At 39.6% G+C, this 26,932-nt stretch overlaps 2 protein-coding genes across 7 annotated transcripts in view; one reads left to right on the forward strand and one right to left on the reverse strand.

The window, feature by feature from the left end:
• rabgap1l (RAB GTPase activating protein 1-like) overlaps positions 1-24,486 on the forward strand; it is an 88,336-nt gene extending 63,850 nt beyond the window's left edge. For 4 of the 5 annotated variants that reach the window (XM_026323036.1, XM_026323037.1, XM_026323038.1 and 1 more), the window contains 9 exons: positions 2,443-2,484; positions 7,593-7,721; positions 16,192-16,284; positions 18,400-18,510; positions 18,961-19,065; positions 19,657-19,740; positions 20,165-20,236; positions 20,946-21,146; positions 21,312-24,486. In XM_026323036.1, the coding sequence (XP_026178821.1) occupies positions 2,443-2,484; positions 7,593-7,721; positions 16,192-16,284; positions 18,400-18,510; positions 18,961-19,065; positions 19,657-19,740; positions 20,165-20,236; positions 20,946-21,146; positions 21,312-21,467 (993 nt within the window). In that variant the 3' untranslated portion in view covers positions 21,468-24,486. Of the gene's footprint in view, positions 1-2,442; positions 2,485-7,592; positions 7,722-11,541; positions 11,914-16,191; positions 16,285-18,399; positions 18,511-18,960; positions 19,066-19,656; positions 19,741-20,164; positions 20,237-20,945; positions 21,147-21,311 lie in introns of those variants that run through there. The other variant, XM_026323040.2, reaches the window with a different exon arrangement.
• A 622-nt stretch (positions 24,487-25,108) lies between these two features.
• The window catches only part of LOC113139812 (interferon-induced protein 44-like), a 47,528-nt gene continuing 45,704 nt past the window's right edge, over positions 25,109-26,932 (reverse strand). Inside the window, exons 4-7 of one of the 2 annotated variants that reach the window (XM_033325155.1) lie at positions 26,542-26,694; positions 26,265-26,436; positions 25,525-25,625; positions 25,109-25,426 (exon numbers count right to left, since the gene is read on the reverse strand). In XM_033325155.1, the coding sequence (XP_033181046.1) occupies positions 25,229-25,426; positions 25,525-25,625; positions 26,265-26,436; positions 26,542-26,694 (624 nt within the window). In that variant the 3' untranslated portion in view covers positions 25,109-25,228. The remainder of the gene's footprint in view (positions 25,427-25,524; positions 25,626-26,264; positions 26,437-26,541; positions 26,695-26,932) is intronic. The other variant, XM_026323362.2, reaches the window with a different exon arrangement.

Genomic DNA, 26,932 nt, shown 5'->3' on the forward strand with positions numbered 1-26,932 from the left:
GTTAACCCCTGGAGTGTTTTCTTATGCTCATCACTGACTGTCCATTGCTAACACCATGCTGAAACAAAGTATTTTATCCGTGTACTTGGTACCAGTTCAATAGTGCACGTCTGAGTTTTGTTTCTATTACTATATAATCTGATCAGGAACTGCTTGAGTTAAAGAAGCAGAACTTTCAGCTGATCACCACCTTCTGGAGAGTTAGCTCTGATGACTTAAAGCTGCTATAAAGTTGAATCTGCACTAAGGGTGCATCTGACTGAGGCCACAACTTAGAGCTGCAAAATAGAAAATAAATATGATGCTGGGTCCATAAAAAACAAAATAAGGGGGGGGGCAAGAATTAAACCTTGTATAATGCCACATCTAAGTTGAGCAGTTAAAGAACAGACATTACCCATAACAGCTTTAAGTCTGTCAGTTAATTTTTTTTCACTAATTTTGCTGGTGAATTGGTTAATTAATATGATTCAGTGTATTAAATGCTGACCTTCAATGTGAAGGACATGAACTTATCCTGCACCATATACTAGAATTTACTAGAACTAAGTCATTTGTTTTGGTGTATTTATGTGTTTTGTATCCAAAGGGAGGAGTATGGTGATTATTAGTTTTTTATTTGTTTTAAGTCTTTTTACTATTTAGAAAATTGTTATGTAAAACAACTAAGTCACTTCCTCCTCTGCCACCATTTTTCCTCCACTTTTCCTCCCTGCCTCCCTGCCTCCCTCCCTCTCTTCCTTTTTCTGTCCTCCTATTGGCCCCAGGCAGAGCAATTAAAAGTTTCCCAGGCTTTTCTCACCCAATGAGCCGTATGATGAGAATCTGCTCATTAAACCAGAATTCTCCAGAAATTTCCTGCATCCTTCTCTGTCTTCATCCCTCTTCGTCTCACTCTATCATTTTCTCTCACTCCTTTGTTGCTTACTTTATCATATTGTATTTTTCATTGTTTATACCTGTTACAATCTTTTTTTCTTTCTGCCTCTTTCCCTTACCAGTATTATTCTTTTCTGTATTTTTACACATAGCAAACTCTGTCACGGCTTACTCTCTTCACCAGCTGTACTTGTTGACTCTTTATTTATATTTTTTATTGCCATCATCCTTTTATTTCTTCCTTTATTTCGCCTCTGTCCTTGTTCCCATTGTGAACTTTTTTCTTTTTTATTAATCACTCACTTCACACTTCCTCAGTCTTCAGTTAGTCGCTTCACAAGGTAACTTTGATAAAAATTTCACTATTCTTTAGTTCTCTTTTCCTTCTCAGCTACACTTTCCTTCCCATCTATAGGTTTATTTAATGTTTGTAATTCAACCTCTTTCTACTGCTTCATATCTAGAAATAGTAGATGTAGCTATGGGACATTTAGTCTCATGGTTTGCCATTGGTACAAGAGACCTGTGTTGTACAGACCGGTGATTTGCCTTGATTTGATTTAATTGCTTGATAGCTGTTGTTTTTTTTAGGTTGTGTGTAAAGCTCATCACATAGAACCAGTGCATCTCCTTTCTCTGTACATTTACCTCCATTTCTCTCTATGAATCTGTTTTGCTTGGATGCACATGCGGAAGTTATCTTTCTTTTCCCCAGTACTGTAGCACCATCTTGAGGCCTATAAAGATAGGTGTGCGATGGCAGAACTCCCCCTCTTTTCTCTATCTCCAGTTATTTTTAGAGCTGTCCACATATTTTTAGCTCTGTGTTGCCATGTGAACTGGTTGTCACGGAAACCAAGAAGACAGTGTTCCCATGTCGAGCTGACATCAGCTTTACATTTTCTTTCTTTCTGTGTCAAAATCACAATTGATGTATCATCAACAAAGGGAAAGACAAAACCTAGTATTATAGCATTCCTCTTCATATATCAGTGAATAAAAGCAAGCACAATAATCTGTTTCACACAATAATTTGTACAACAATCCACGATTTATTTAGATGCGCAAGTTTGTTTCAGCTTTATCTTTTTTTATGTTGAATTAAATTAACCTCGATCTCTGTTCTGCTGTACAAGGTGTAATTCAAAGCGGTGGCATCACTGAGGCTAATTTAAAAATTTCATACAATTTAAATTGTAAATAGTTTTCAGGTCAGACATCCTTCACCGTGATCTTCCACTGTAGATCCTACTGTCAGTATAGGCAGAAGGCTGTTGGGAAGACTTCCTTACACAGGACGTGTTGAAAAAGAATTAGAAAATAAATTGAAACCTTTTCCTAAGTAGCCATGAGACGGTAAAAGCTGGCTTCTATAGACCTAAATTATATTTTGGAAGAATTTAGCTGTATGTATGATTGGAACCTGCCGAGATACGTTGCTGTAAATTGCAATAAAATTCAATTCCTAATTAAAATGTTCAGTGTATCAGGTGCAGATATTCATGAACACAAAAGTTTGTGTGTGCTTGTTTGTGTATTCACATTGAATTCTCTTTCTTTCAGGGTCTGAACATCATCTTCAATGTAGCTCTCGCCCTGCTTAAGGTTTGTTCATTCATTTGTTTGTAACCATCTGTATAAATTAGCTCAACTCTTCAATTCTCATGTCAAAAATCTAATTTCTTTTAAATTCACTTAAAATGTGTTTTAGTCTTTGATGAACTTTGCTTAGGTAAAAAAAAAGAAATACATATTGTTTACATAAAAAGGTCCATTGTTTATGTGGAGGTGTGTTCAGTCTGATGTGGTAAGTAGAGATTGATTAATTAGTACTTGGCATTTCTCACCTCCTAGTGTTTAAATCAGAAACTGCATTTGGAAGTGAGGAGGTTGATCTGTTTGTTTGTGTTTGTTTTGTGGGGGGTTCATTTTATGGACTACCACATTGTAGTATACAGTATGTTTTGATTAGTATGCCACTAAACCATGCATCTACCATTTAGTATTTCTGTATTCCGCAGGGGCTTATTTGCTTGAGTTTTTTTTTTTTTTTATTTTTACCAAACAGTATGATGTTGCTACCAGCGGAGAATAGTGTAGAATTACTAGTTGTGGTGTTATTAGATCTGTTTGTGGTGGGAAGGATCAATGACTATATCACATTGCACGTTGGTGTCTGGTTGTTTGTTTGTGCATTAATTTAGTGGAAGTCATGCTGAAACCTCAAAACTATACACAAAGATGAAAAACAGGTCTGTTTGCCCATTTACGTAGCCAATGTCTCAGTGGAGAAACACACAGATTAATTAATTACACAAACCGTGTCTCGACATGTTTACAGTCATCTTTTAATTATTTTTCATGTAAAACTTGTGTGACACATTTTAACGAGCTTCACATCTAAATGAATTAATACAGGTGAAACTTTTAAACCTAACATATTTTTCTTCGTCTCCCAGTCAGCCTATAGCCATCAATATGTCCAGTCAATTATTCATTTATTTTTAATATCTGTGGATCACTTTAGACTTTTTGCAGTGTGTCTTTACACACAGAGATGCCCCTGTCAAGTTAGTTTTGCCTCCATAAACCACTGCTTTAATTTTGAGTACCTGTCAAAACTGAGTCCTGATCTAATTTTTATTATCCTACATAAAACAGCTAAACAGCATATATTACAACACCAATGCAGTTTAAAACAGGACTACAGTGAAAAAATTAAATCCAGTGCAGTTTTGCAGATTGTCTCAGGATAATAATGATAAAAATATTAATGATGATGACAATAATAATAGTAATAATATAATAATAATATGTGTTTTGCTTTTACACAGTAATGATGTGTAAATGATGAAGACCTCTGCACTAAATGACTCATACATGGTTGGTTTTAAAAAGCCCTCCCACACTATATTTTAGCAATAATGTATTCTGTCTGTAAGAGAGAGAAAGATGTGGTGGATTCAGTGGTCGGGAATGGAGAACAAATGAGGATGTGAGGAGGGTGGAAGGGGCTTCCACCATCTGCCTCCCATTGGCCAGGCATGACGGCATTCTCCCCCGAGGCTCCCTCCTCCATCCATCCTGCTCTCCACTCTCTTCTCTCATCACCCCTCCCTCCAACTGTGTTCACCTCCCTCCCTCTCCTGCTTAGCAGTCGGCATCCACATCACAACAGGATTATAAGCTATAGCGTTAGCAATTTGGATCTGAAGGAGAAAAGGAGGAGGAGGAGTTTTTGGTTTTTTTAATAATTTTTTTCTTCTTCTTCATCTTTGCCTCCAGTGGATGCTTGCTTGGAGCTCATGCTTTCCCTCAGTTCCTCATTCTCTCTCTTCTTTACCTCCTATTCTTTTACCTCCGCCACCTTCTCTTCTCTCTTGGCTGGTTATGTATTTCTCCAACAAGCTACCTCTCTCAACCATCCAGATCTCTGCAACGGAGCCGCCCCTGCTAGCTGTTAACTGTTAGCATTGCAAAGGGAAAGAGAGAAAGGCAGAGAGTGAGAAAGAGAGAAGTGGTGGACAGGAAACATTGTGGTTTCTTTGCCTCACCAACGCCAGGACCATCATTGCTGATAGCACTACACGCACTCGTGCAAACACTCAAACATTTAGCCTGTACTCTTGAGAGCCAGAAGTGACTTTCCATCTTTAGGAGCTGGCGTAGCATTTAAAGGATCTACCAACTGATCCAAACTGGATGCCCGGCTGCTGCTGCTGCTGCTAATGGAAATCTGCCAGGGGAACAGACGCTGGAACTGTTAACTGGATGTGCTTTTACTGTTTTATGTGGGTTGGAAATGGATAGAGTTCAGATAAGATTGTTATAACAGTGAGGAAGGAGAACAAAAAAAAACAGCAGCTTGCGTGCTTATAGCAAGCACAGGGTTTTACATGTTTTATAACATCTTTCCATTCAACTCATGCATAACTGCCTTGAATCTGACTCATCGAGTTCAGCATCCACTCAGCCATAAGCCAACACAAACATGCAGCACATCATCTTCCCCTGAAGGCAGAAATGTGCCATGCTGCTGTGCTAACAGATCACATCTCCTTGCTACTGCCATGTCGCTAGCACCGTCTACTCAGTCTTAGACTGTGACTCTTCAGATAAAAGGATTCATATAGTTACATTTGTCCGTTTTACATTTCAAAGTAAGCTGAAATCCTGTCAGGTGCAGCCTCCCATTTGGAATCGAGGTAAAATGTATCAGAAGCTTTGATGTGTTGTTTCATAGGCACTGAGCCTTGAGTATTAAGGCCACTTTGTTGTGCAGACTGAGAAGGATTTTCTTTCTGTCTTTGAAGTCTAACGAGTAAGGAAAAATAAAAAAGGTTGAGTGCTTATCCATCTCTGCTGTTTGCTAGAGCAGCAGCCCACGTGTTGAGCAGCTTTGTTGCTAGGCAACCGCATACTGGAGTTGGTTGCAGGAGTTTGGCAGTGGAAGATGACACTGAGTAGTGTGACTGGATTTCAAAGTGAGTCTGGCAGATAGCTGGGAGACTCGGCATTATGTCTGAAGCAGCATCAATGCATTATTTCCTGACTGTTATTCAGTTGCACCTGGTGAACATTTCTGGGCTCTGACAGTGGTACAAGCTGAGTGGCCTCCACCAACGTCTGTCCACCTGTCCAAATTGTGTTTTGCCCAGATGAACTGGATCAGTGTTAATGCTGAATGCCCCGGATGTTTGGACTGTGTCTGCTGAGTTGCTCGGTGTTCCAATAAGAGGCTCTTTGCTTCTTTCCTAGCTGGTATCCTGAACAGTGTGTTGTAACACTGCTTGATGTGGCATTATCGGCTTCTTATCCCAGAAGGTCCATCACTTTGTTCACCAGGACTCAGCCAGGTGGCTAGACATTGACGTAAAAACAAACCTCACCTAAGTTTGGCCGCCCATACCAACCTGTCTGCTCCCAGTCCACCCCACTGTAACTCTGCTCCAAACAAGAAACCCACTGGAACGTTTGGACGACACGCTGGAGTCATTTGCCACCCTGGCCCCGGAGCGGGATCGTCCCTCTCCCTCGCCCTGTCCCACCCCGCCGCCATCTCCTCCACCCTCCCCTCCGCCCTCTCCTCCCCCTATACCAGCCCTGACCCACCATCTGCCGCTTCCAGCAGTGCGTAGGGCAGTGGAAGATGGAGAAGGAAAGGCGGAAGAGAGGCCCCACAGCAGTCAGGCCTCAGCAGACTCATTCTGCAGGGTGATGGATCTCCTTGGGATGGGACACCGGCTCTTCGTCCCCAGGCTGCTGGCGGTGAGAGGTGGGGGGCGCTGGGAAACAAATTCTGGATAAAGAAAATGAGCATGTACGGATGGTTGGGTTTAGAGTTATAAAGGTGACTTGTGATGATGACAGACGATGGGGAAATAGCACGCTAGCATGTCTCACAAAAGCAACCAGTTTTTCCACTTCTGAGAATGGCCAAAACAATACTTACTGCATTTACTGTGATGAACCTTTGACATCTGACCCTTGATGTCCTCTGAACTTGAATGTTACAAATTCAGCTCATGCCTAGAATCGCCTAGTATTATATTTCTAAGAGATGGCGAGCTTGTTTGCTTTATGGCATAAGCCTCGGACTCTGCGTGTATAGATTCGTAGAGACGTAGAGAAGAGAAGAAGAAGCTCTTGGACTTGGTTCAAGACAGGACACTTATCCCCTCAGTTCTCCATGTTTATGTTGGACCATAGAATTTGATTGTAATTGTTCCCAAATCCTCCTGTAGTAGAAGCATGATCTAGTAAAGACCAAGCTGATAGAGAAGATACAATATGTCCTGTGAGTAATACACCCTAATATCACACATTCGGACGTACCTCTGTGTCTATGTGTCTTTGTACCACAAGATGGTGGTATTGGTATATGTTTGAGTCCTTTTTGAACAACTCCATGCTCTTTTTATAGTCACCATTCACAACATGCATGTAGTTGGAGAGATTCTCACTCAGATTTGCCCAATACAATGTCTGTCTCATGCTGTCAGCTGCTGGACAGTAGCCTGAGGTTTTGTACATAGTTCCAATGCAGCTTCATTATCACTAGGAGGGCATTGTGCTTTGACACTTTGTAGGCAATAACTTTCCTGTCAAAGTCTGTCAAATTCCCTAACTCACGGGCTGCTGCACCATTGCAGCCCAGTGAATGTGTTTGTCAGTAGTTTTGGTTAGATTGTATGCATTATGTTCTTGGCAAATGAAATTAGAGCTAATCTTTTCTTAGGACAGAACAAGTAGATCAGAAGGATGGGATGTGATAGAATAGAGTAACAGGCAGTTTTCATCCTCCAATTATGAACGATGGAAAGTGACTGCTGTTTTGACGGAAAGGGACAAGTCATATAATTTTACAAAACAATACTGCAGCTTTAAAAAAAAAAAAACTAGCTAACTAATGGACAAGCAAAGTATCATGCAGTTTGACAATTCAAATGAGTTTTCCCTTTTTCATCTTTGAAGAGCAGAATTGTAGTACAGCTGCAGTATATTGTTATCTCTCCTCCCCTTTGGCATTGTAGGATAAGCATTTTTTTTTGTGCTTTATTCAGTTAAATGTGATTTTATCTGTGTCAACCTCCACGATTATATAATGACAACAAGTGCAAAGAACAATTTGTTGAAGGTTACTAACCTGACTGACTTGTTTGTCTATCTCCACCACCTCTCCTCTCCTCCCACCTTCTCACATCTTGCTCCAGACATCCAAAGAGGACCTCTTGCAGGCAGACTTTGAAGGAGCCCTCAAGTTCTTCAGAGTTCAGCTCCCTAAACGCTACAGAGCTGCAGAGAATGCCCGAAGGCTAATGGAACAGGCCTGCAACATCAAGGTAGGCAGCTCTACAAGCAAACACACATATTTGCTGACCGTAAGCCTATCTGGATTTTAAAATGCCTAGCTCTCAAACAGTATGTCGACTGAATGCTGCTGTAATTGCTGAATTCCCTTGCTTTTACATTGTATAAAGTGTTGCACAAGTGTGTACACACACACACACACATCATTCCAGGCATGACTGGAATTAATGTACGAGTCCAACAAATTTTTTTATGTTGCTAGAGGTTGTTCTTTTAGTTTAAGTGGTTTCTTTGTGGGCAAAGATGTGGCTCAGGGCAGGTTGTCCACTGCTCAAAGAGTCAGTTAGTGGTTCAAAGCCCAGCTTCTCTAATCCATACATCAATGTGTCCTTGGGCAAGACATTGAGCACCAAAGTTCACCACGCCAAGGTGGCCCTTCCATCAATGTACGAGCATGCATATAATTGTTTGTGCGACTGCCCATTGGCCAGGACAGCACCTTGCATTGCAGGCACCTGTGCATGCGTGTGTGCGTGATTGTGTGCATCATTGTGTGTGCAAATGTGGGTGAATAGGAAATTGTGTAAAGCGTTTTGAGTGCACTTAAGTGTAGAAAAGATATGAACATAAAACCATTTACCATTTGTTTTTTTCATGTATGGAAATTTGTCAGTGTTCACTTATTCAGTACATTCCAAACAAGCCTGAAATATAGAAGACATCACTTTCTGTACAACAAGAAGAGCTGCCAATGTAGCACTAAATGGAAAAGCTTTTTATGAGCTGGATGTACTGTGGGTTGGATTTTTGCTGTGTTGGAGAAGCCTGACAGAGAAGGGAGGAAAATATCTCAGATAATTATTGCATTCTTTAACGTATAGTGTAGTTATGTTGTCAGCGGTTACCATTTGCAGTGTGCCATGGTATTTTTTGTTGCTCTTTCTTTGCCCTGCTTTTATCAGTCTTTTTTGTATGTCACTGATCATTGTGCCGGACTGAAATCTGATAAAAGATGTCTTCCTTGGATTTTTTTCATACTTTTCTTCAAAGCTTATTAGGCTTGGTTCCCACTAAAATTCCTTCACATGCACACACACGTATATTATTATCCTTTTATTGACCTTAATGAGGTGGCTGGCATTTAGGGAATTTGCTGAGGTCACCCGGGGCCAAAAGCAGTATGCAGTATATGTGATATTCTGTTTGTGTATGTGTGTGTCAGCAGAGTGTGTTGTGATAGAGGAAGGAAAGAGTTGACAGAGAACGATGGAAGAGATAATCATCTTCCCTCCACCCTGTTGTGTTTTTCTCCTGCCTGCTCTCTGCTCATGTCTCTCTTTATCTACATGCATTTCAGACATTTTCTGACTTTTTCATCCGAAGAAGATTACAGTGAGTTAGCAGGGTGTGATGCAGTCTCGTGGTCAAGGACATGTTAGCAGGACACTCTTATATTACTCTTATGTTGTATTTTGGTTGTTCTACAGGATATCCTGCACTCTGACTCAATGTTTATCTGTAGTGGTGTGGTTGCATTTTGGCATTCTTGCACAATTCTGCAGAATTGTGACATGTCATATCAAACCTAATGTTGTACCAGAGTGCAAAAACACTCAAAACTGCTCACTACAGTTATACTTTACAGACATAAACACACAAATTTCTCACCCTTAAAAGAGATATCTTCTGTGAACATCATAGCATTCACGTCATTTTCACACGCAGCAAACATTTCAGTAACACTCAAGTATCTGCATTTGTTGTGGCTGTTCACTCAGCTCTTTCCATGTCCAGTACTGTGGTACTTGTAGGTAGTAAAAATTAAATTAATTACATGAATTATTTTTCATTGGTCAATTAACTTCATTAAAAGTGCAGTAAAGGGAACCAAACCTAAACCCTAATCAGTATTTGAAGTATTTCCCCTTTGTTTCCCCTTAAACCAGCAGCAGCTCTTTCTGGTTTGACTTGCACACAGTTTCAGCTACTTTGCAGCACCTTGGAGAAGCTGCTGTAGATACAGGCTATCCCAGTGTTTCTGTCATTCCAGACTGACACCACACTGCTTATCATCATTGATGTTTCAGTCCAACATCACTACTGTACATAACGTTACTATGTGCATGGGTCAAACACCCAATTATATGACTTTCTAGGTTGTCTGTTTAATCTAAGTGGTCCTTCTTTGTCGCATCACATGAATGTGTTGGTAACAGACTGGAAAAATATGATGCTGCATCTCTTGAACATCTGCTGTCTAGGTTAGATGAGTTCAGACATGAAAGGAATCAGGGTGAGATATCTTCTTTCCCTCTACTGATAACAAATAAGGCTGTGGTCATTTTTACATAATAGTTAAATTTTGACTTCTCGATTAAGAGAGCCAGTAGTTAAAGTACTTTCTTTGGAAGAATATTCAAAGACCTGCCATACTCAGCCAGCACTGGAGAAAAATGGTAAATCAGCCTATCCAAGCCATTTCACTTTCTCTTCACACACCCCCTTTTACATATTTTTCTCAGTCTTCGTCTAAATCGGATCAGCTGAACTCTGTAAGCTGCTTAAAACAGCGAAAGAATTCACTGGCACATCGGCTTGATGAACACAACGGGTAGTTGGGTGGCTTAGCCTTTCTGGGGATTATGGGAAGAATTTGAATTTCTCCGCTTTCTTAAATATCTGCTGGACCACAGCTGGAGCAGTGACTTCGGAGCTCTGAGAAAAAAATGGAAGAAATGTCATACAGTAGATGATTAATCCGGTTTTTACCGAATCCTTCCAACAAGCTCAACTTTAACAGACTGACTATAGGCTGAGGAGAAAGACAAGAGAAGGCTGTGTCTAGAGAGAAAAATTTATAGAGAAGGAAAGATATAGAGTACTAAAAAATCACTTGCTTGAATGGATAAACATCCAGACTCTTTGAAAAGAGAGACAAAAATTCACAGTATAAAATTTTGGAGGTATAGTAGAAGCACTAAGAGAAAAATGTATAGAAAAGCAAATTAAAAAGGAAAAGCTGTCTACACCCATAATGAGATGTATAGTGACCAGATATTACAGAACCAGATTTATGTGAAATACATGTTAATGCAGCCAAATTTATAACCTAATTTTAAAAGAGCAGAATTTAATTTGTATGGTGATTTCACATTTCAGTTAACAATAATACACTGGGGTGTCAGATATGATGCTAAGTTATTTTTTATGCTACTCCTGCAATTGTCCAAGAATCAGTTTGTAGTCTGTTTGTTTTTTCAGTCATCTAATTTCTCTACAACATAGTTTATTACCACTGCCTTCCTTTTTAACACACCTGGACACCTGTGCATCTGCTCAATAATGGCAGAGGATTTTGAATTGTGCAAACCTTTTTAAATATTATTCACACTTAGTGTATCTACTCTTATTTGCTTAGGTTATCTCAAACATGCATGTGCATTAAGGATACGTCGATATGTTGCGAACCCTGCAGTTAATGTATAACTGGAGCTGTATCTGCCGGGTGGGTGGGTATTCAGGCATCATTCAGGACAGCTTTATAGTTACTTTCGCTTCACTTACTGGGTTTTACCGTTGGAATGATGTGCAACTGTAATTGACAAGTCACTGTGGTTGATCTGACAACTTCCTTCCTATGTTTCTTAACACACACAGGGTAGATGTGTAAACAAGCCTTTATTTTTACCAGCAGCAGGAAAAAAAAAAAAAAAAAAAAAAACAAAATCTGCAGATGACAACCTATAGAGAGAGAGTACAAAAGAGTGAGGGAGGGACGGTGGGTGAGAGAGAAGGAAGTACTCACTCAGTGGAAAGGAAGAAATAGCAAACTCATCTTCCTGTGTCGCACACTTCTAGCATTACAGAGAAGGAGAGCGAGAGACAAACAGGTGTGTTGTACTGCCCTCTCGCTCCCCCCACCCCTCCTGGTCTCGGTGGGTGGGGCTCAGCTCCTCTTGAAAGCAGCCAGTTACCTCCTCTGCTCTCAGAGGGAAACAAAACCTGCCAGCTGCAGTCCTCTCCTTCTCCACTACTTTTCCTCTTTTTCTTCCTTCTTCATCCTCTCGTCCTCCTTGCTGCCGGGTGCAAGCAGGAGTCAAGATGATGCAGGAAGTGTCCATCATGGTGGCGTACGATGCCCATGTAGTAGACCGACCGGGTGAGGAGGACACTCTGGCTCGATTGGTCGCCCACTCCAGACCTCTCCGAGCTCCCAGGCCGGTGGTAGGTCTGTTCTTCTGTTACTTTGCTTATTTCTTTCTTTGACCTTCTTTCTTTCACTGATGCGAGACATTCTTATTTCTACTCTCTTATCTCTTGCAGTTTTTAGATAAGAAAAATGGAAACAGGAATGCACCTGCTTCTTACTGTTTCAGTTGATGTTGATGGATTTTTTCTTTTTGCTTTTTTTCTGCCATCTTAAAATTTGGTACTTAATAGAGGTGGAAAGCACAGATTTTACCGAATCTATATTTCTTTCCATGTGGTAGATGGTGTAGGCATTTGTGTTTTGTGTTCCTATTAAAGGAGTGTCTGATGTTGAAAGTTACAGAGCTATGACAGAGAGCTGTTTTCTGGCTACAAGTCTGAATAAATTTGGAATCAGTGATGACCATGTGTGTGTGGATAGGGTAATTGGATCACATGCTTTAGTTTTTGAGATGCCCACTTGACTTTGTCCTTATTTCAATATTCAAACTCTGACTGTGACTTTGTGCAAGAGTATAGTAGATCAGCCTTTTCCATGTGACACACACACACACTCAATGTCCTTCTGGGAGTGTGATAACCAGTATGGCACTACTCCTTGCAGTCTGCACTTGGAGGTTTGGGACCAATTCCATTTTCTGTTGTAAGGATTTAGGTCAAGAATCTAAAAATGAACCTAGTACCATTTCCTGTGTCACCAAGCATCTTAAATCACATTACCTGAATAAGAGAGGTACCTCTATCCTTAGTCTGGCCTCTATAACATTTAAACTGAGTATTGTGGTAAGTCTGTGTCTGGTCGTGTGTATCAGCAAACCATGTAAGTTACTGAAGTGGCCTTGAGCACGATGCTGAGCCCTGTACATGTTCATTAGTTGTAGCTGAGTAGGCTTAGGTCTGCCCCTGGAATTTCAGGAATATCATTAAAGGAGGTCTGAGATGTTTTTTCATTACACCGAAAGTCATTGGGAATGTCGGAACATATCAGAGAGTTTAACACCCTCCTGTAATACTATTGATAACTTGTAATGTTTGTTGTCTGAGAGTACTTGTGCAGTTTTACTGACTATAAGTCACTCTAGAAAAAGATCTTGGCTACATGTTGAAAACAAAATATCAGTGGAAAACACAGCAGTCTCTGTAGGCAGTGGAAGTCTGAGACCTAGTCAAACTATCAGAGAATGCCCGGGAATATCAGGAGATTTCCTAATTGTGCCATTTTACAACATATATTTCCAAACATACTTTCATATATTTGTTGCAACAGACGGATTACAATCCAGCTAAAGGGACAACAACAAATATCAATAAATTAAAAGAAAAACAAATAAAATGAATGCACTTGTGTACATTTTTTTGGAAAGGTCATATATATTACCAAAGTGTCTTTGAGCAAAGCACCAAATCTGTAACCGCTGCTGTTCTCCATCTGACATTTAATAGTTCTCTTCAATTTGTAAGTGCAAAGTTGAACATCAGAGAGAAAAATACAATTTGAATTACTGTCAACCTGAAATCTACAAACCATCTCATCATATACAAGAAGCTTGGAAAATATGACTGAACCAGTGTCCTTAGTTAGTGAGGAGGTTTAGGGAAAATATTTAAAGGCTTTAAATGAGTAAGTGAGAGGAGGTGAAAGCACAAGCAAGAGAGAGGTGGGTTTAAGTGATGTGTGGTTGTGTTTGACTGTGTCAGGAAACACACGTCATTCTCTCCCTCTCCATTTCTCTCTCTCACATTTCATGAATACTGGTTTCAGCACACACACGTGGGCTTTTTAAATATTGTCGTCTTGTGCATCGCTAAGAAAATTGAGCAAACAAAAGGAACCATGTCTGTTTAATCAAATCATCTCGGAATTGCTGCTTTAGAGATTACTTTATGAAACATGAGCTATGTAATTTAAAGGCTGGACTGATGTATCCGGCTGTAAATAAATAAAGAAAGAAACACCATCAGGCTCATTTCAGAATAAAGATCTGGTGCACAATAATGGGGTAAATGGTTTTCAGAAGCCTTTTCCCACTCAGACAAGAATAACACACTTAAACAACAAATGTTTCTGACATCAAAATGGTCAGATTTAACAACTCAGCTATTTGACGCACATGTTGACAGTGACATTGTTTCTGCCCTGTGAAAATCCACTTATTAGGCTGTGAAAATGACCTGAAAAGACCATTTATTATTAAGAAATGCGAAAAACTTAGCAACTCAGGATGTCTGAAATATTGGAAATCAGGCTCCGAACCATGGCAGTGCCTACAGGCCAACGCCACTTTTCATTTCTTTTGCATTGTTTTGCTACAATAAAACAATTATTAACCAGCATGCAGACACCCAGCTGGTCTTTCTTCCCACACAGATAACAACAGAATGCGTCTGAGTCCTGGGTATTGTGTGTCAGATAGATTACAGTGTGATGTTCATGCAGCTCAGCAGTTACTGGGTCGTAAAGGTCCAGGGTTAATCTACATGTTCGTGAAAGGGCAGGTAGCCATTGCAGTTAAACGAAGTTAGATATATGTATAATGTGTTCCTCTGACTGCGTCCAAACAGCAGTAATCCAGAAGTCTATCCAGTTCAGTGAAGCTTTTGTGCTTATTGTTCTAAACGCCATCTGCCATGTAGCATTAGCACATTAGCGTGCACTTATGCATTTTATGTTGTTTGTTTGGAATTAAGAGAAAAACTACAGTTTACCCCACTTGATAAATATAGACCACAGGCACTGGTATTGGATTTTCTTTCTGGCATTTTATACTTTATGTAAATCAGGAAACAATTAGCTCTTCTTAGCCAAACAGGGTCCAGCACACCTATATAATAGTAACTAAAATGCTTGACTCGATTTAAACGCAACCACAGACAACCGCAGGACATGCACATATATGTATAAACACACCTGTCTCAGAGGAGGGGATCATGTGACTGAGCCTGACCTGGAGAGTCCCCAGCCGGTGGTCACTGTGGCAACGTTGTTTCTACACAGGGAGAGATAACATAACCACCGACCTGAAACAGACGCACACTTGGATGCAGAATAATTTCCGACCGTCATCAGTGTTGCCTCATATTTCCCTGCTGTTTGGTTAAAAACACTTAGCTGGTATTTTTAGTAAAAAGTCTTTGGAGCATTTAATGTGTTAAGGGACTTACATTACTCTTAAACTCCCAGTGCTTATTTGAAGGTGAATTTCAGAGACAAATGTGTATAATTGTTTGTTTACTGTACTGTAAGTGAATTTCCTGTGGTTTGTTTATGTGAACTGTACTTCTGTGATGCAGAACAATTCACGAGAACGTCACATATTTTGACTCTGTGCTTGCGTTGTCTGGTTGTTTTTTGGTTTCAAAATGTGTTAAAGCTGCCACAGCCAAGAGGCCACAGGATCAGATCTTTATACTGATCTGTTTTATAAAGATAAGCTTTTCATAGATTAGGTTGTTTTAACATGTCACTATGAAAGGCTGTGGAGGAAAAACAATTACACTAAAGGAGGTGTAGTTTATCCTCCCAGCATAGTTGAAACAATATTTAAAGGGCTAATCAGTATTTTTGACCATGAGTTATTCTCCTCCAATTTGCATTCACTGAAGTAAGCAATCCTTTAATTTTTGTACTGTATATTAAATCTCCCCTCTGTATCAAATAACTAGACACAGACACACTGGCTGTATAATTCAGTGTGAACAGTTTTTGATGGTTTCTTAATGGTGCCTGATTCATAGTCAAAGGTAAGATAAAACGTCTGATTTGGTTTGTGTGCCATGTGGGTCTCTGAAAGTCTACCGTGAAAATACCGCATGTTGAAAATAGCAATGTGTACTTGTCATAAACAGATCTGACTGTATAGTGGAACATAACAACTATGCAGTCAGGAAACACAGTAACACATTTCAGCAGCAATATTGAGTTTGTTCAGTTAGTTTTGACCCGCTGTTACGAGAATATCTGTTGTCTGTGCATTACTATCAGTTTCTTGTAACTGTTCTCAAAACTTTATCTCTGCTTATTCCTAGTTTTGGCTGACATGTTATTCCTCTGACAAAATGTGAATTAGTGAATTTCTCCAGGGAGAAGACTAATAAAATGTGCTTTCCTTATTATTGTGTTAAAATCCCAAAATGCCTCATTTTAACGTAAGCCCTCATTTTGCTTCTCCGAGTAAATGAACACACATTCTCCCCTTAGTCACAAACAACTGGGATGGGCTGAGATTTTATCAGGAAGGGTACATGAAGTTTACAGTATAGTTATGAAGTCATCAACTTTGCTTTTGTTTTCAGGTTCCAACTAAAAAGCTGAAGAAGTTTGAGAAGGAATATCAGACACTGAGGGAGAGCCAACTGCAACAAGAGGACCCCATTGACCGATACCAGGTAGGACAACCACACACACACTCACACACACACACACACTTTTTTAGGTTTTATTTGAAAAGCTTGTCAGATAGTGTTCAGTGTTAGAGATGATAAGAAAACAGTAAGCTCATGATGCACAGACAGGTCTTCTTTTGCAATGAGGACATAAAAGTTTGTTATTTGTTAAATTTAATCACGTTTCTAAGATTAGAAATCTGTTGTGAGCGCAGCTGTTTTGTCAAACCGTACCTTTGTGGTTCACAAACCGTACCTTTGCGGTTCACACAGCAGTGACTTTTATCGTCATTGACTCAAACATCTATAAAATGTATTTTTAGGCACAGCTGTCAGAGTGTTGACAAAAAGGTTTAACTGCTGTGACTTTATCTCGTCTAATTCTTCAAAAGGTAAAATCAGGAGAGGAGAGGAAGATATTTAAAGATTCAGACACACTCAACAAAATGTCAGCACATAGTGTCTCGTGATTTCATCATCTCTAATATTAAAGTTTTTTGTTTTTTTTTCCTCTTTCTTTTTGCTTTAAATATGAACTGATGTAATTAGAGCAGTTCAGGTTAAAATTTTAATGTCTGTAGGCTTATGAAATTTAATGAGACACCAGAATTTTTATGTTACTTTAAATATGTACCTGCGGCTCATGTAGTGTGTGAAAAGCATGCATCTTTTTTAAATAGGGGGCACACAGACATTTTATGATGTTGAACAAGTATATACAAGGTATTTTGTTTTGTTTCTTCTCAGAGAGGCACATAACAGCTAAACTCATCAAAACTTTAAGTTTGGCTTAGCGAGACTAATTGAATTCCTTTGGCCCCAACTGAATAATCTCATAAATGCACAGTGATCCAGCTAAAAAAAATAACAGAACTGTGTTTCTTTGTGTGCGTTTCAGCCTTGTTTCCTTGGGTGATTTTAATGGTTGAGATACAAACAACAATCAGTGTGCCTTCTTTCAGCTGAGCACATCAGTGATCTTAAGTCAGGATAGTGTTTGCTGAAATATCACTGTAGTAGTAGTAACTGCGCTGGAATATAACAGAATATTCAAAGAATATTCAAATCAAAGTTAAATTATGCATTATGAGTTAAATATTCTGAAACACAACAACCAACCACATAAACTTTCATCTAAATTGAATGTAATTTTTTCTCCTGTTGGTGTCAACAGCAGAGCTACAGTAGTATAAGCTGCTGGCTCTGGAGGGTTTATTATAGAAAAGATGTTGGACTAGAGCCATCTCCTATGTGAGTGAGTGGAAAGAGCAAGCAGACAAAAAGGTACAAAGTAGGAATATGACTGCTTGTAAATAAGCACAGGGCTAAATTATACAAAATTTTATTGAAGGAATATCTCTGGATTTTAGTTATTTTATGCTTACTGTAATTTAGCTTTTCATGTTTTTATATGGTTTGTCCTAGACATGTAGTCTGTCTTATATTGTTTGGGCTGTGTGTAAAATCTACATGTGACTTAGCCATTTGTGCTTTTTCTGGGCTGCTTTCAATATCTGGTTTGTCCAAGTTACTCTCCACAATGCTCTGTTTACGTGGAGTGATTTATTGACTCTTAAGGAAAAGCTGAACTTGCCATCATTGTCTTTTTCCCATTTATCCTGCTGATATTTACTGATAACACCTTGCAGGTTCTGTAAGCTGTTGTCTTCTTTTTTTCCGTAGTTGTGCATGTGTTTGTGCTTTGTAATACTGTATGCTAGTATATACTGGCATGATTATATAAAATGTGCTGTAGAAATTCAGTTTACCTAGTCACAGTATTTATATCATTTGTATGGTCTGTTTGGGTGTGAGGTTAAATAAGGCAGAAGAATTCATCAGTGGAAAAGTTGGGAGATTCACCTTAACTGTTTCGTCCCATGGAGACATGGCCCTCATGTGAGAGTGTTTACAGGCACAGTCATGAGACTCTGATAATGGTCTACAATGGGATCTATGTGTGTGTGGTGGGGGGGGCAGAGCATTAGCAAATGGTGATCAGTAAAATCAGGAAAAGTTGTTTGGTGGTCAGCTGTTTACTTCATATCAGATTTTTTTTTTTTGTCTTTGGTTGTTTGAGCATTTGCACACTAATTTTGCTGCTCTGCATTCATTCAGAGGGAGAACCGTCGTCTTCAGGAGGCCAGTATGAGACTGGAACAAGAAAACGATGACTTGGCCCATGAACTGGTCACCAGTAAGATCGCCCTTCGGAATGACCTTGACCAGGTAACGCAGCATCTACAGAGCATGTTTTAAAACCTGCAACTTACTGAAGTTGAAATTATAAAGGGTTTACAGTAAATTCCGTAGCTGAGATAATTAATTCTCTGTCAGGAGCATGAGCAGACAAATGTAGCCGTAAGCAGAAAAACATTTCCTGTCCTTAAACAGTATTCCTCAATAGGCTCTGCTGAGCTGCTTATAATGCTTTCACAAAACAACCCACTGTAGCAGTGGAGCAGCTGTACTGGTCAGTTGGACTCTCTCTAATCGTGGTAATGAGTAAATAGTAAAGATTATAATAATGCATAATGATTGGTGAACCTCATATTTCTTCCCTATAGACTACATTTGAATGTGTTTGTGCCTACTGGTGGTTGCGTGACAGCTTTACTGTTCTACCGTTGTAGATTTGGTGTTAAATCTCTGTGTGTTTTTGTGTCTCTGTGCAATCAGGCAGAAGACAAGGCTGATGTTTTGAACAAAGAGCTGCTGAGCACCAAGCAACGTCTGGTGGAGACTGAGGAGGAGAAGAGACGTCAGGAGGAGGAGACGGCTCAGGTAACACATTGGTTCAGTGATCTTTCCCCTCAAGCTTGGTATGGGACTCTATTTCAATCAATACATGTAATTAAAAAAAAAAACATAAAATTGACAAACTTTTCATGAGGTGACAGTCTGTATCTGCCTTGAGGTTGACTTAGTGGCTTCACTGTGTTTGGTTATATTTACTTAAAATTCCTCACAATTGTTTATTAATTACTTTAACATGCTTCTGTCAATGACTGAAGAAAAGGCAGTGACGTCATCAGGCGGCTTATAATGATTAAAGGTCACATTATCACAACAGATTATGTACTGCACAGATCCAATAGTGTTTATCTAGAACATAGCTATCTATCACTACTCCAAATGATACTGACTGTAATTAGTATTGATCAGCTCAATTAAACCCCCAATGAAAAATCATAGCCGCAGGAAGAGTGTTATCGCATCGTTAAAACTTACATTTCACTATTTTGCCAGTACTATTTTAGCACCCTGATGTTTGCATATGTATACACAACATTATGCTGTAATCTAGTGTCCTGGCAGCTCTTTTTCTCATTCCTGTATGAATTTGTTTTTGTCATGTCGCTCTGTCCTTCGCAGCTGAAGGAGGTTTTCAGGAGGGAGCTGGAGAAAGCAGAGCTGGAGATCAAGAAAACCACAGCGATCATAGCTGAATACAAACAGGTTAGACAGTTTTAATAACCTAATTCCACCTGCTGTATTTAAAGTGGAAAAGTAATTATAGCACACATTGGCGTACAGATTTTTAGAAGTGTTCTGTTTAGAGTATTCAGTACTACTTTCACAGCAATTTCCAAGATATATATTGCTTGAATTTGTATAATTTATGGAGTATCCTTCATGTTGTAAAAAATTAACTGCTTACAAAGTAAATACAGTGCAAATAATGATTGACTTACATATCAGGTAAGGCCCATAGAACATAAATTGCTTCCTGTGAATGAATGAAGTTGTCTGTGAGGAGTTCTGATGTAAAACATCACAGTGCTTTCTGGAGATAAATTCAAGTTAAAGCACCATCAGTGTATCTCTTATCCTGTAGTTCCAACATGTAATTTATTACATAACCAACCTCTCTGTGTTTTAGATCTGCTCCCAGCTGAGCACCAGGCTGGAAAAACAGCAGGCAGCAACAAAGGAAGAGCTGGACATTGTCAGGGTGAGATTACACTTTTGCTGCTGTTGAAGGCAGAAAGTACAAGTTACAGAATGTTAAAAGTTATACCTAAAGCCAAGGATTTGAGTTAGAACAGTGTGAACAAGCCCAGGTTGGTACATCATCACACCTAAACAGAACTCGATTGTTTAGCCCTTGTCAAACATGTGACGTTGCTCTTTGCGGGTGTGGTGGAATATCAACTCAGGCCTGGGTAAAGATCAGGTTAGTCTGATTTTCTTCTTAAGATAACGTAACACCAGATCAAACTGAAACCTGGTGTTGTAGAGATACCAGTATGGAGCCTTCCTTTTTTTCTACTCAAGAAAGACTCTTGGGTTGTTGATGACAGGGTGGAGCTGTCCATTTACTACGATGAAATGGATGAACTGTGAAGATTAAACTTCCCCTTGAGCAATAAGTGCATGGAAAGACTAATCTGTAAAAACATTTTTAATGCATCGGCTTGTGAGGTCCTGGCCACTAGGCAAACATCCCAAATCAAAGGAGAAGATGGATCACACAATGCAGAAAATATCAATTCAGTGTTTTGCCTGCAAGGTCTCAGTCAGGGCATAATGGTCTCAAGAGTTTGTTTTTGGCCTTTTTGCCTGTAAGAAAGAAGAAAACAATCTAGAATATTGTTTTCATGTAGTCTATACAGAATGGAGTATGTGTACCCAACAACCTGTGTTAATGTGTTTGTGTGCAGAGTAAAGTCATGGGTTGTGAGCACTGTAGGGACCTGTTTAGCACCCTTGGGTCCCTCCAGGCATCGTCCCCTGACAGGGACAGGACATCCACCGAGCCGCTGGATGAGGAGAAAGATGGACTGAAGGAGCAGCTGCGACAGATGGAGCTGGAGCTAGCCCAGACTAAACTGCAGCTGGTGGAGGCCAAGTGCCGCATCCAGGTTAGCAACACCAGGGACTATTATCTGTCATTTTTAATATCGTCTGCAGGGTTTTATCTTAACATAACTGAGTTTACATGTTACACTACACAGCCATTGGACAATTCGGTGAACTTACTAAACCTCCACAATTAACCTGAAGTGACTCTACTTGTTGCTTTAAAGGAGCTCGAGCACCAACGGGGAGTCCTGATGACCGAGATCCAGGCAGCCAAGAACTCTTGGTTCAGCAAGACTCTTGGCTCTCTGAAGAGCTCTGCCTCTTCATCCTCCAGCTCCTCATCCCAGACTCCGTCTTCTCCAAAGGATGGCCCCGCTTAGGCAACCTTCCCTCCCCTTCTCTTTCCCCTGCAGGATGCACACTAGCAGAGGAACATAAGCTGAAGTAAGAAGCAGAGAGAATTGCAATATTCCTTTTCCAGCCAGTGGCAAAGCGGAACTCACCGGCTTCTTGGACTACAAAGAGCTAAAGAGATGAGAGAAGAAACAGGTGGAGGACTGGATCGGCCACCTGTCTTTCTCATAATGTTTACGTCTGAGTCAACTCAAAAGTGTCTGTTGACCTTCTCAGCTTCACAGGTTGTGAGACAGGTGAGTGGGAATCACTAGTGAGGTGTCAAGGTAACTTATAACCTCAGGTGCCGTTACTGACATTGTTTTCAGGTTGATTTAACGTCAACAACGGCATCTCTCATGTGGGTCAGTTGTTCAGCTCCACTTTGTGGACAGATATTGCTACTGCAGCCTCATTTTATCTGTGAGATTATGTTTTTTTAGCTAGCGGAGAATGAAACATACATTCAGTCTCAGATATTAATATTAGGACATTATTTTCAGTGGTAGTGATACTGCTACATCACAGAAATTATAAAGTTTACTGCTTAAAAATCCAAAACCTACACAGTCTATCTTCAGTGAAGCCACAGCACTCTGGAAAAGGAATACTGTATCCTGTCTTAAACAAGAACACAAAAATTGTATTTCTTTATAGTAATATAGCGTAAACAATGTTGTTATATAAATATGTATAACTAATTATTGATTTTTTAAATAATCTTGTACAGTTCTTTAAGAGAAGAAAAACACAAGGACATTTTTGGTTCATTTTGTTTCCCTACTGTTTGGGATTTGAATGTCAACTCTCTTGATGTTAACGTAAGCACAGTGTGTGATCGATATGGTCAAGTCCAAAAGCTGTAGAGCCAAAGTGACAACACGCAGAGATTTTATTGGTTTGATTTTTCCGGTCACTGGTTCTTGAGTGTCATACTCACCCTAAATTCCAGTGATTTTTTTTGTTTTGTTTTGTTTTTTAAATCCCAGCTCATGCCTGTGTTTTGTTTTTTGAAATTTCTATGTCACTACATGCAGATTTCTAAAAAGCAACTATAGTTTTTTGAAATTGTAAATAGTTGTGATGAGAACAGAACAGGAATAGATGTTCTCTTATGTTTCTGATGTGGTTTTGTCATTTTTAGACTTTGAATGGTTCAGTAAGAATTAGCTTAACAGAATGCCACACATACACAATAATTGCCAATTGACTTTGGTTGTTTTATTTTTAGTTTTCCATTTTTCCATTTCAAAAACACTGCTCATGATTTTACAGAATGTCATGTGGCTTCCACAGTGAACATGCAAAACCTTTTGAGTTTATCATTCTGCATAAATTAACACTATCCAGGCACCACCTACAAGAAAGTACTGGGAATTTTCACCACTTACCTGGCATCAGAATTAACTGTAGATTCGGTAGATTGTCAGTGTACAAAATGAAGCAATTGCACAAATATAATTGCAGGATAAGAGGTATCCCTTACATAGCACAATTCATCCCTAAGTACATGCCTAGAACATCTTTAATAAGCAGGTGTGGGTGCAGTCTGCCCCCATCATTGCCAAACAGTCCTGTGGTGATTTTAAAGGCTGAGCCAATATTTAATTTTCCCTTAATTGTGTTATAAGATTTCACTGTTTTGTTGTCGATTTGTCGTTTAATAGTGAAAACTTAACAGTCGATACAAAATCTTCCCTGCGTCCGTGGTGCACTGTTGGCAGTGTTCAATATAATTCACACTTCAGTCTAAACAGCAAGAAATTGCCTTTCGGACATACAGGAAGTAAAATTAACATTTTATTACAGTTTTGTCTTAAACAAAGGAAGAGGGTGTAGGTTAGATTTTAAAAAAGAAATCACAAGATCAACCTGAGTAAATAAACTATTAATTATTAAAAGAAACGCAGTTGATACCTCTTACACCGAGAGGTGCTATAATCTACAGTAAATAGCCAGTGATCTAAGGACAAAGGGATGATTTTGTTTTTGTGCATTAAAGTTAACAAAAATAACTATTAGCCAAAAGAGTCTGTGTTTTGTTTTTACATGTTTGTTTAGAAAGCTGCAGCGTAGGTGCCAACAGTCCTGCTTTCAGCTTCGCTCTGGTTGTCACTGAAATCAGCTTTTGGACTCTGACCATCCTCTGTATACTTGTTTGTATGTGTGTTTTTGGATGTATGTGTTTGTTCTGCACTATAACTCAAGTGGTTGAAAGTGAAACGGTTCTTCACGTGGCTGCCTTTTCTGTTAATGACTGAAGCTGTGGCTGATGAGGAAAGCCATCTGACTGTTTGTCGGGGAGTATCAGCTGTGCCATTAGAACCTCCCCACTGCTCCGTCCCCAGTGATCTTCCTCTGTGCTCCCAGTGGCCTGATCCAATCTCACCACAAACGTGTCATCTGATCTTGCAATCTTTCACACATTTCCACATGAAGTTTCCCAGTACGACCACCATCCTCTCACTGGTGGCCACTGAGCAGCTGCACTCGAAGAAATGCACCCACATCATGGAAAGGGAGACATCAGAAAGCTGACTGGCTGAATACCTTTGATTTCCAGGTGGGATTTGAGTTTTCCAGGACATTCCTACTTCACTATCGCGCATCATTCTTGTTGGTCACTTGTTGGTCAAGTTGGAGAAAGCCCCTGCATCTTTTATGTGCACTAACACAACCCTGATGTTTTAAACACTATTTGAAGAAGTGTCTTTGTTCGTTTAAACGTTATCCTGAGCACAGAGCGTAATTATTTTTTAACTGATGATTATTGTTGCAGAGAGGACAGCTGCCAATTTGTAATCCATTCTAATTCACAGTTCATTTCAAAGATGCAAAAGCAGGCGCTGAGTCAGATTAGAGGTGTGATGTGTAGTTTACAGTTTGTTGTAAAGCCACAGTCCTGTTAAACAGGGAGGGAACTGCACCTCGGGTGGTCCGGCTCCAACGCTGTTTGCTGTACAGAACTGTCTGACCTGCATTAATAAATTTCAGTTTTTCTGTTCACTCATGTAGTTTGAGCTTTTGTTGAACAGCACAGTACTGACTGGAATACTTTGTTTTAGGAATAATAAGGGCTTTAAATAGGAATTCATTTCTATTCTCTTTAAAAAAAAAAAAAATTTAAAAAAACATTTAAAAAGCTTCCACCCTACAAGACATTCTCTCCGGTCAACAAAACCTATTTTAATTAGTGTTGAACAAAGCAAAGCAGAAGCTAAATGTGAGTAACACACAATGGAATAAAAGTCATTTCTCCATTTCAGTTACTCAGTGAATATTTATTCAGCGGTATAAAGTTTCTATAATGGTGGAATCATGTGGAAGACAAAAAAGTTATTAAAGGCTGTATGAGCAATTAATAACAATAACAATTCATACTAGTAGGTGATCCTGTGAATGCCTGATAATGTGCTGCCTTTTCAAACATGTTTGCTTGTAATGACATGTCCCACTAAATTGAGATGATATGTGATGAAATTCAGGTAGTATTGTAGGGAAGGTAGTAAGTAGTTAGTATTAATAGTATTCAGTAGCAATCCAGTTCATGTTGATTAATCATCTACCATTGGCTAAGGTGTTAATAGGGAAGTCATCTTAATGTGTGAATGTACCCAAGTTTCTGGGAGCTGCAGTACTTTTACTACAATGAACCTGAGCTAGATCTCAACTCCTGCTGGACTTTGGGGCATTTTGAGGGACATTTCATTACTTTTCAACAGGCCATGAGCATTTGTTGCGTGAATTTTTAATACTCTGTGATTTGTGTATGGCGGAATCTGTCACTAAGATCATCAAAGTAACTGTCAGCAGAGCGAAGCATCTGAGTGATGGCAGTGAGCAGCAGGATGTCACAGTTCACGTCCAACTCCAGCTCCTCACAGTAGTTCTTCACTGGAACAACACAGGACAATGGGACACCGAGTCGAGCGCTGATGTCCTGCATCTGCATCACAAAACACGGCACAAAAGATTCAGGTGAGGACAGTTCATGATTTTCTGGTGCTACAAATGTTTCTACAGTTGTGTTGATGTTAATCTCACCATTTCTTTGATGTAGCTGCTCTTATAAATGTTCTTAATGTCCTGTGCAACAAAAGGACAGGCTTCATCTACTTTAGTCATCAGGACCAGCTGAGGAATCCCTGGAACCCAGCAAAAAATAACAACTTCAATTTTATGTACTTTAGTTTGCAATATAGTAAAGCTCTTAAATTGTACACAGTCTGTAGCTACAGTATGTTCCCAATCCACTCCTGCTGGTTAATTTATATGTCTCCATCCATCCATCCATTTTCTATACCCACTTATTCCTCAACCAGGGTCTCAGGGATCTTCTGGAGCCTATCCCAACTCTCTTTCGGGTGGAAGGCAGGGGTACACCCTGGACAGGTCACCAGTCCATCACAGGGCCACATATAGACACACAAAGACAGACAACCTCACACACACTCCTATGGACAATTTAGAGTCACCAATCAACCTAGTGGGAGGAAACCGGAATACCCAGAGTAAACCCTCGCAAGCACGGGGAGAACATGCAAACTCCACACAGAAAGGGGTTGCGAACCCATGACCTTCTTGCTGTGAGGCAACAGTGCTAACCACCATTCTACCCGTTTATATGTCTCCTGTTTTACAAATATAGGGATAACAGAAAAATAAAGTCATATGTGTAGTCAGCCATTTTTTTGTTCTGTAAATACTAATCAGTATAAGCTGCAGTCATTAATTTCCTCTTAATGGGATGCACCACTTATGATGTGGGGCTCATTTTTACTGACCCATTAAATTGATCTTTTTGCGAATAGCTGCCAGCTTCTCCTCCAGCTTTGTGGCCATGATGGAGATCTTGCAGGCATCAATGACGTAGACCACACAGTGAATCTTGTCCTTTAGTTCTGGAGACTTATTATAACCATAGGCCTCCGAATGCAGAGGAGCAGTGGGGTTAAACTGTGTGAAAGAGAACATTTGTTTTTCCAAACTAACAAACTTAAATCAAACTATAACCATATTACTAAAGATGTTCCTTAGACTAATTTAAACAAAAATCTCTACCTGGTAAGAGTCTGGTATATGACCTTTCACGATGCTGATAATGTCATCCACATTAAGCCCCGCCCCTGTGTTTTCCTCCAATCCCATGGTATCACACAAGATGAGTGGCAAGGGTTTTCCTTTTTGCCCAGATTTCACTGAGTAGGTGCGAAACTGTAGAGTAATAAATGTTTATTGTACATAAATTTGTAAATTTGATGACATAAGACTTATTATTATTATTTTTAAGACTTATTAAAACTTATTCTGCCTTATTTAAAAGACTGAGCAGGGACTGGCACAGCAATGCTAACTTGCTGGTGATAATATTTATAATATTAGTCACTATTTTGTTCAGTGTGTTAGCATGCTAACATTTGCAAATTAGCACTAAACACAAAGTATAGCAGAG

The sequence above is a fragment of the Mastacembelus armatus genome, chromosome 4, assembly GCF_900324485.2.
Source record: "Mastacembelus armatus chromosome 4, fMasArm1.2, whole genome shotgun sequence".
In the NCBI taxonomy this organism is placed as follows: Eukaryota; Metazoa; Chordata; class Actinopteri; order Synbranchiformes; family Mastacembelidae; genus Mastacembelus; species Mastacembelus armatus.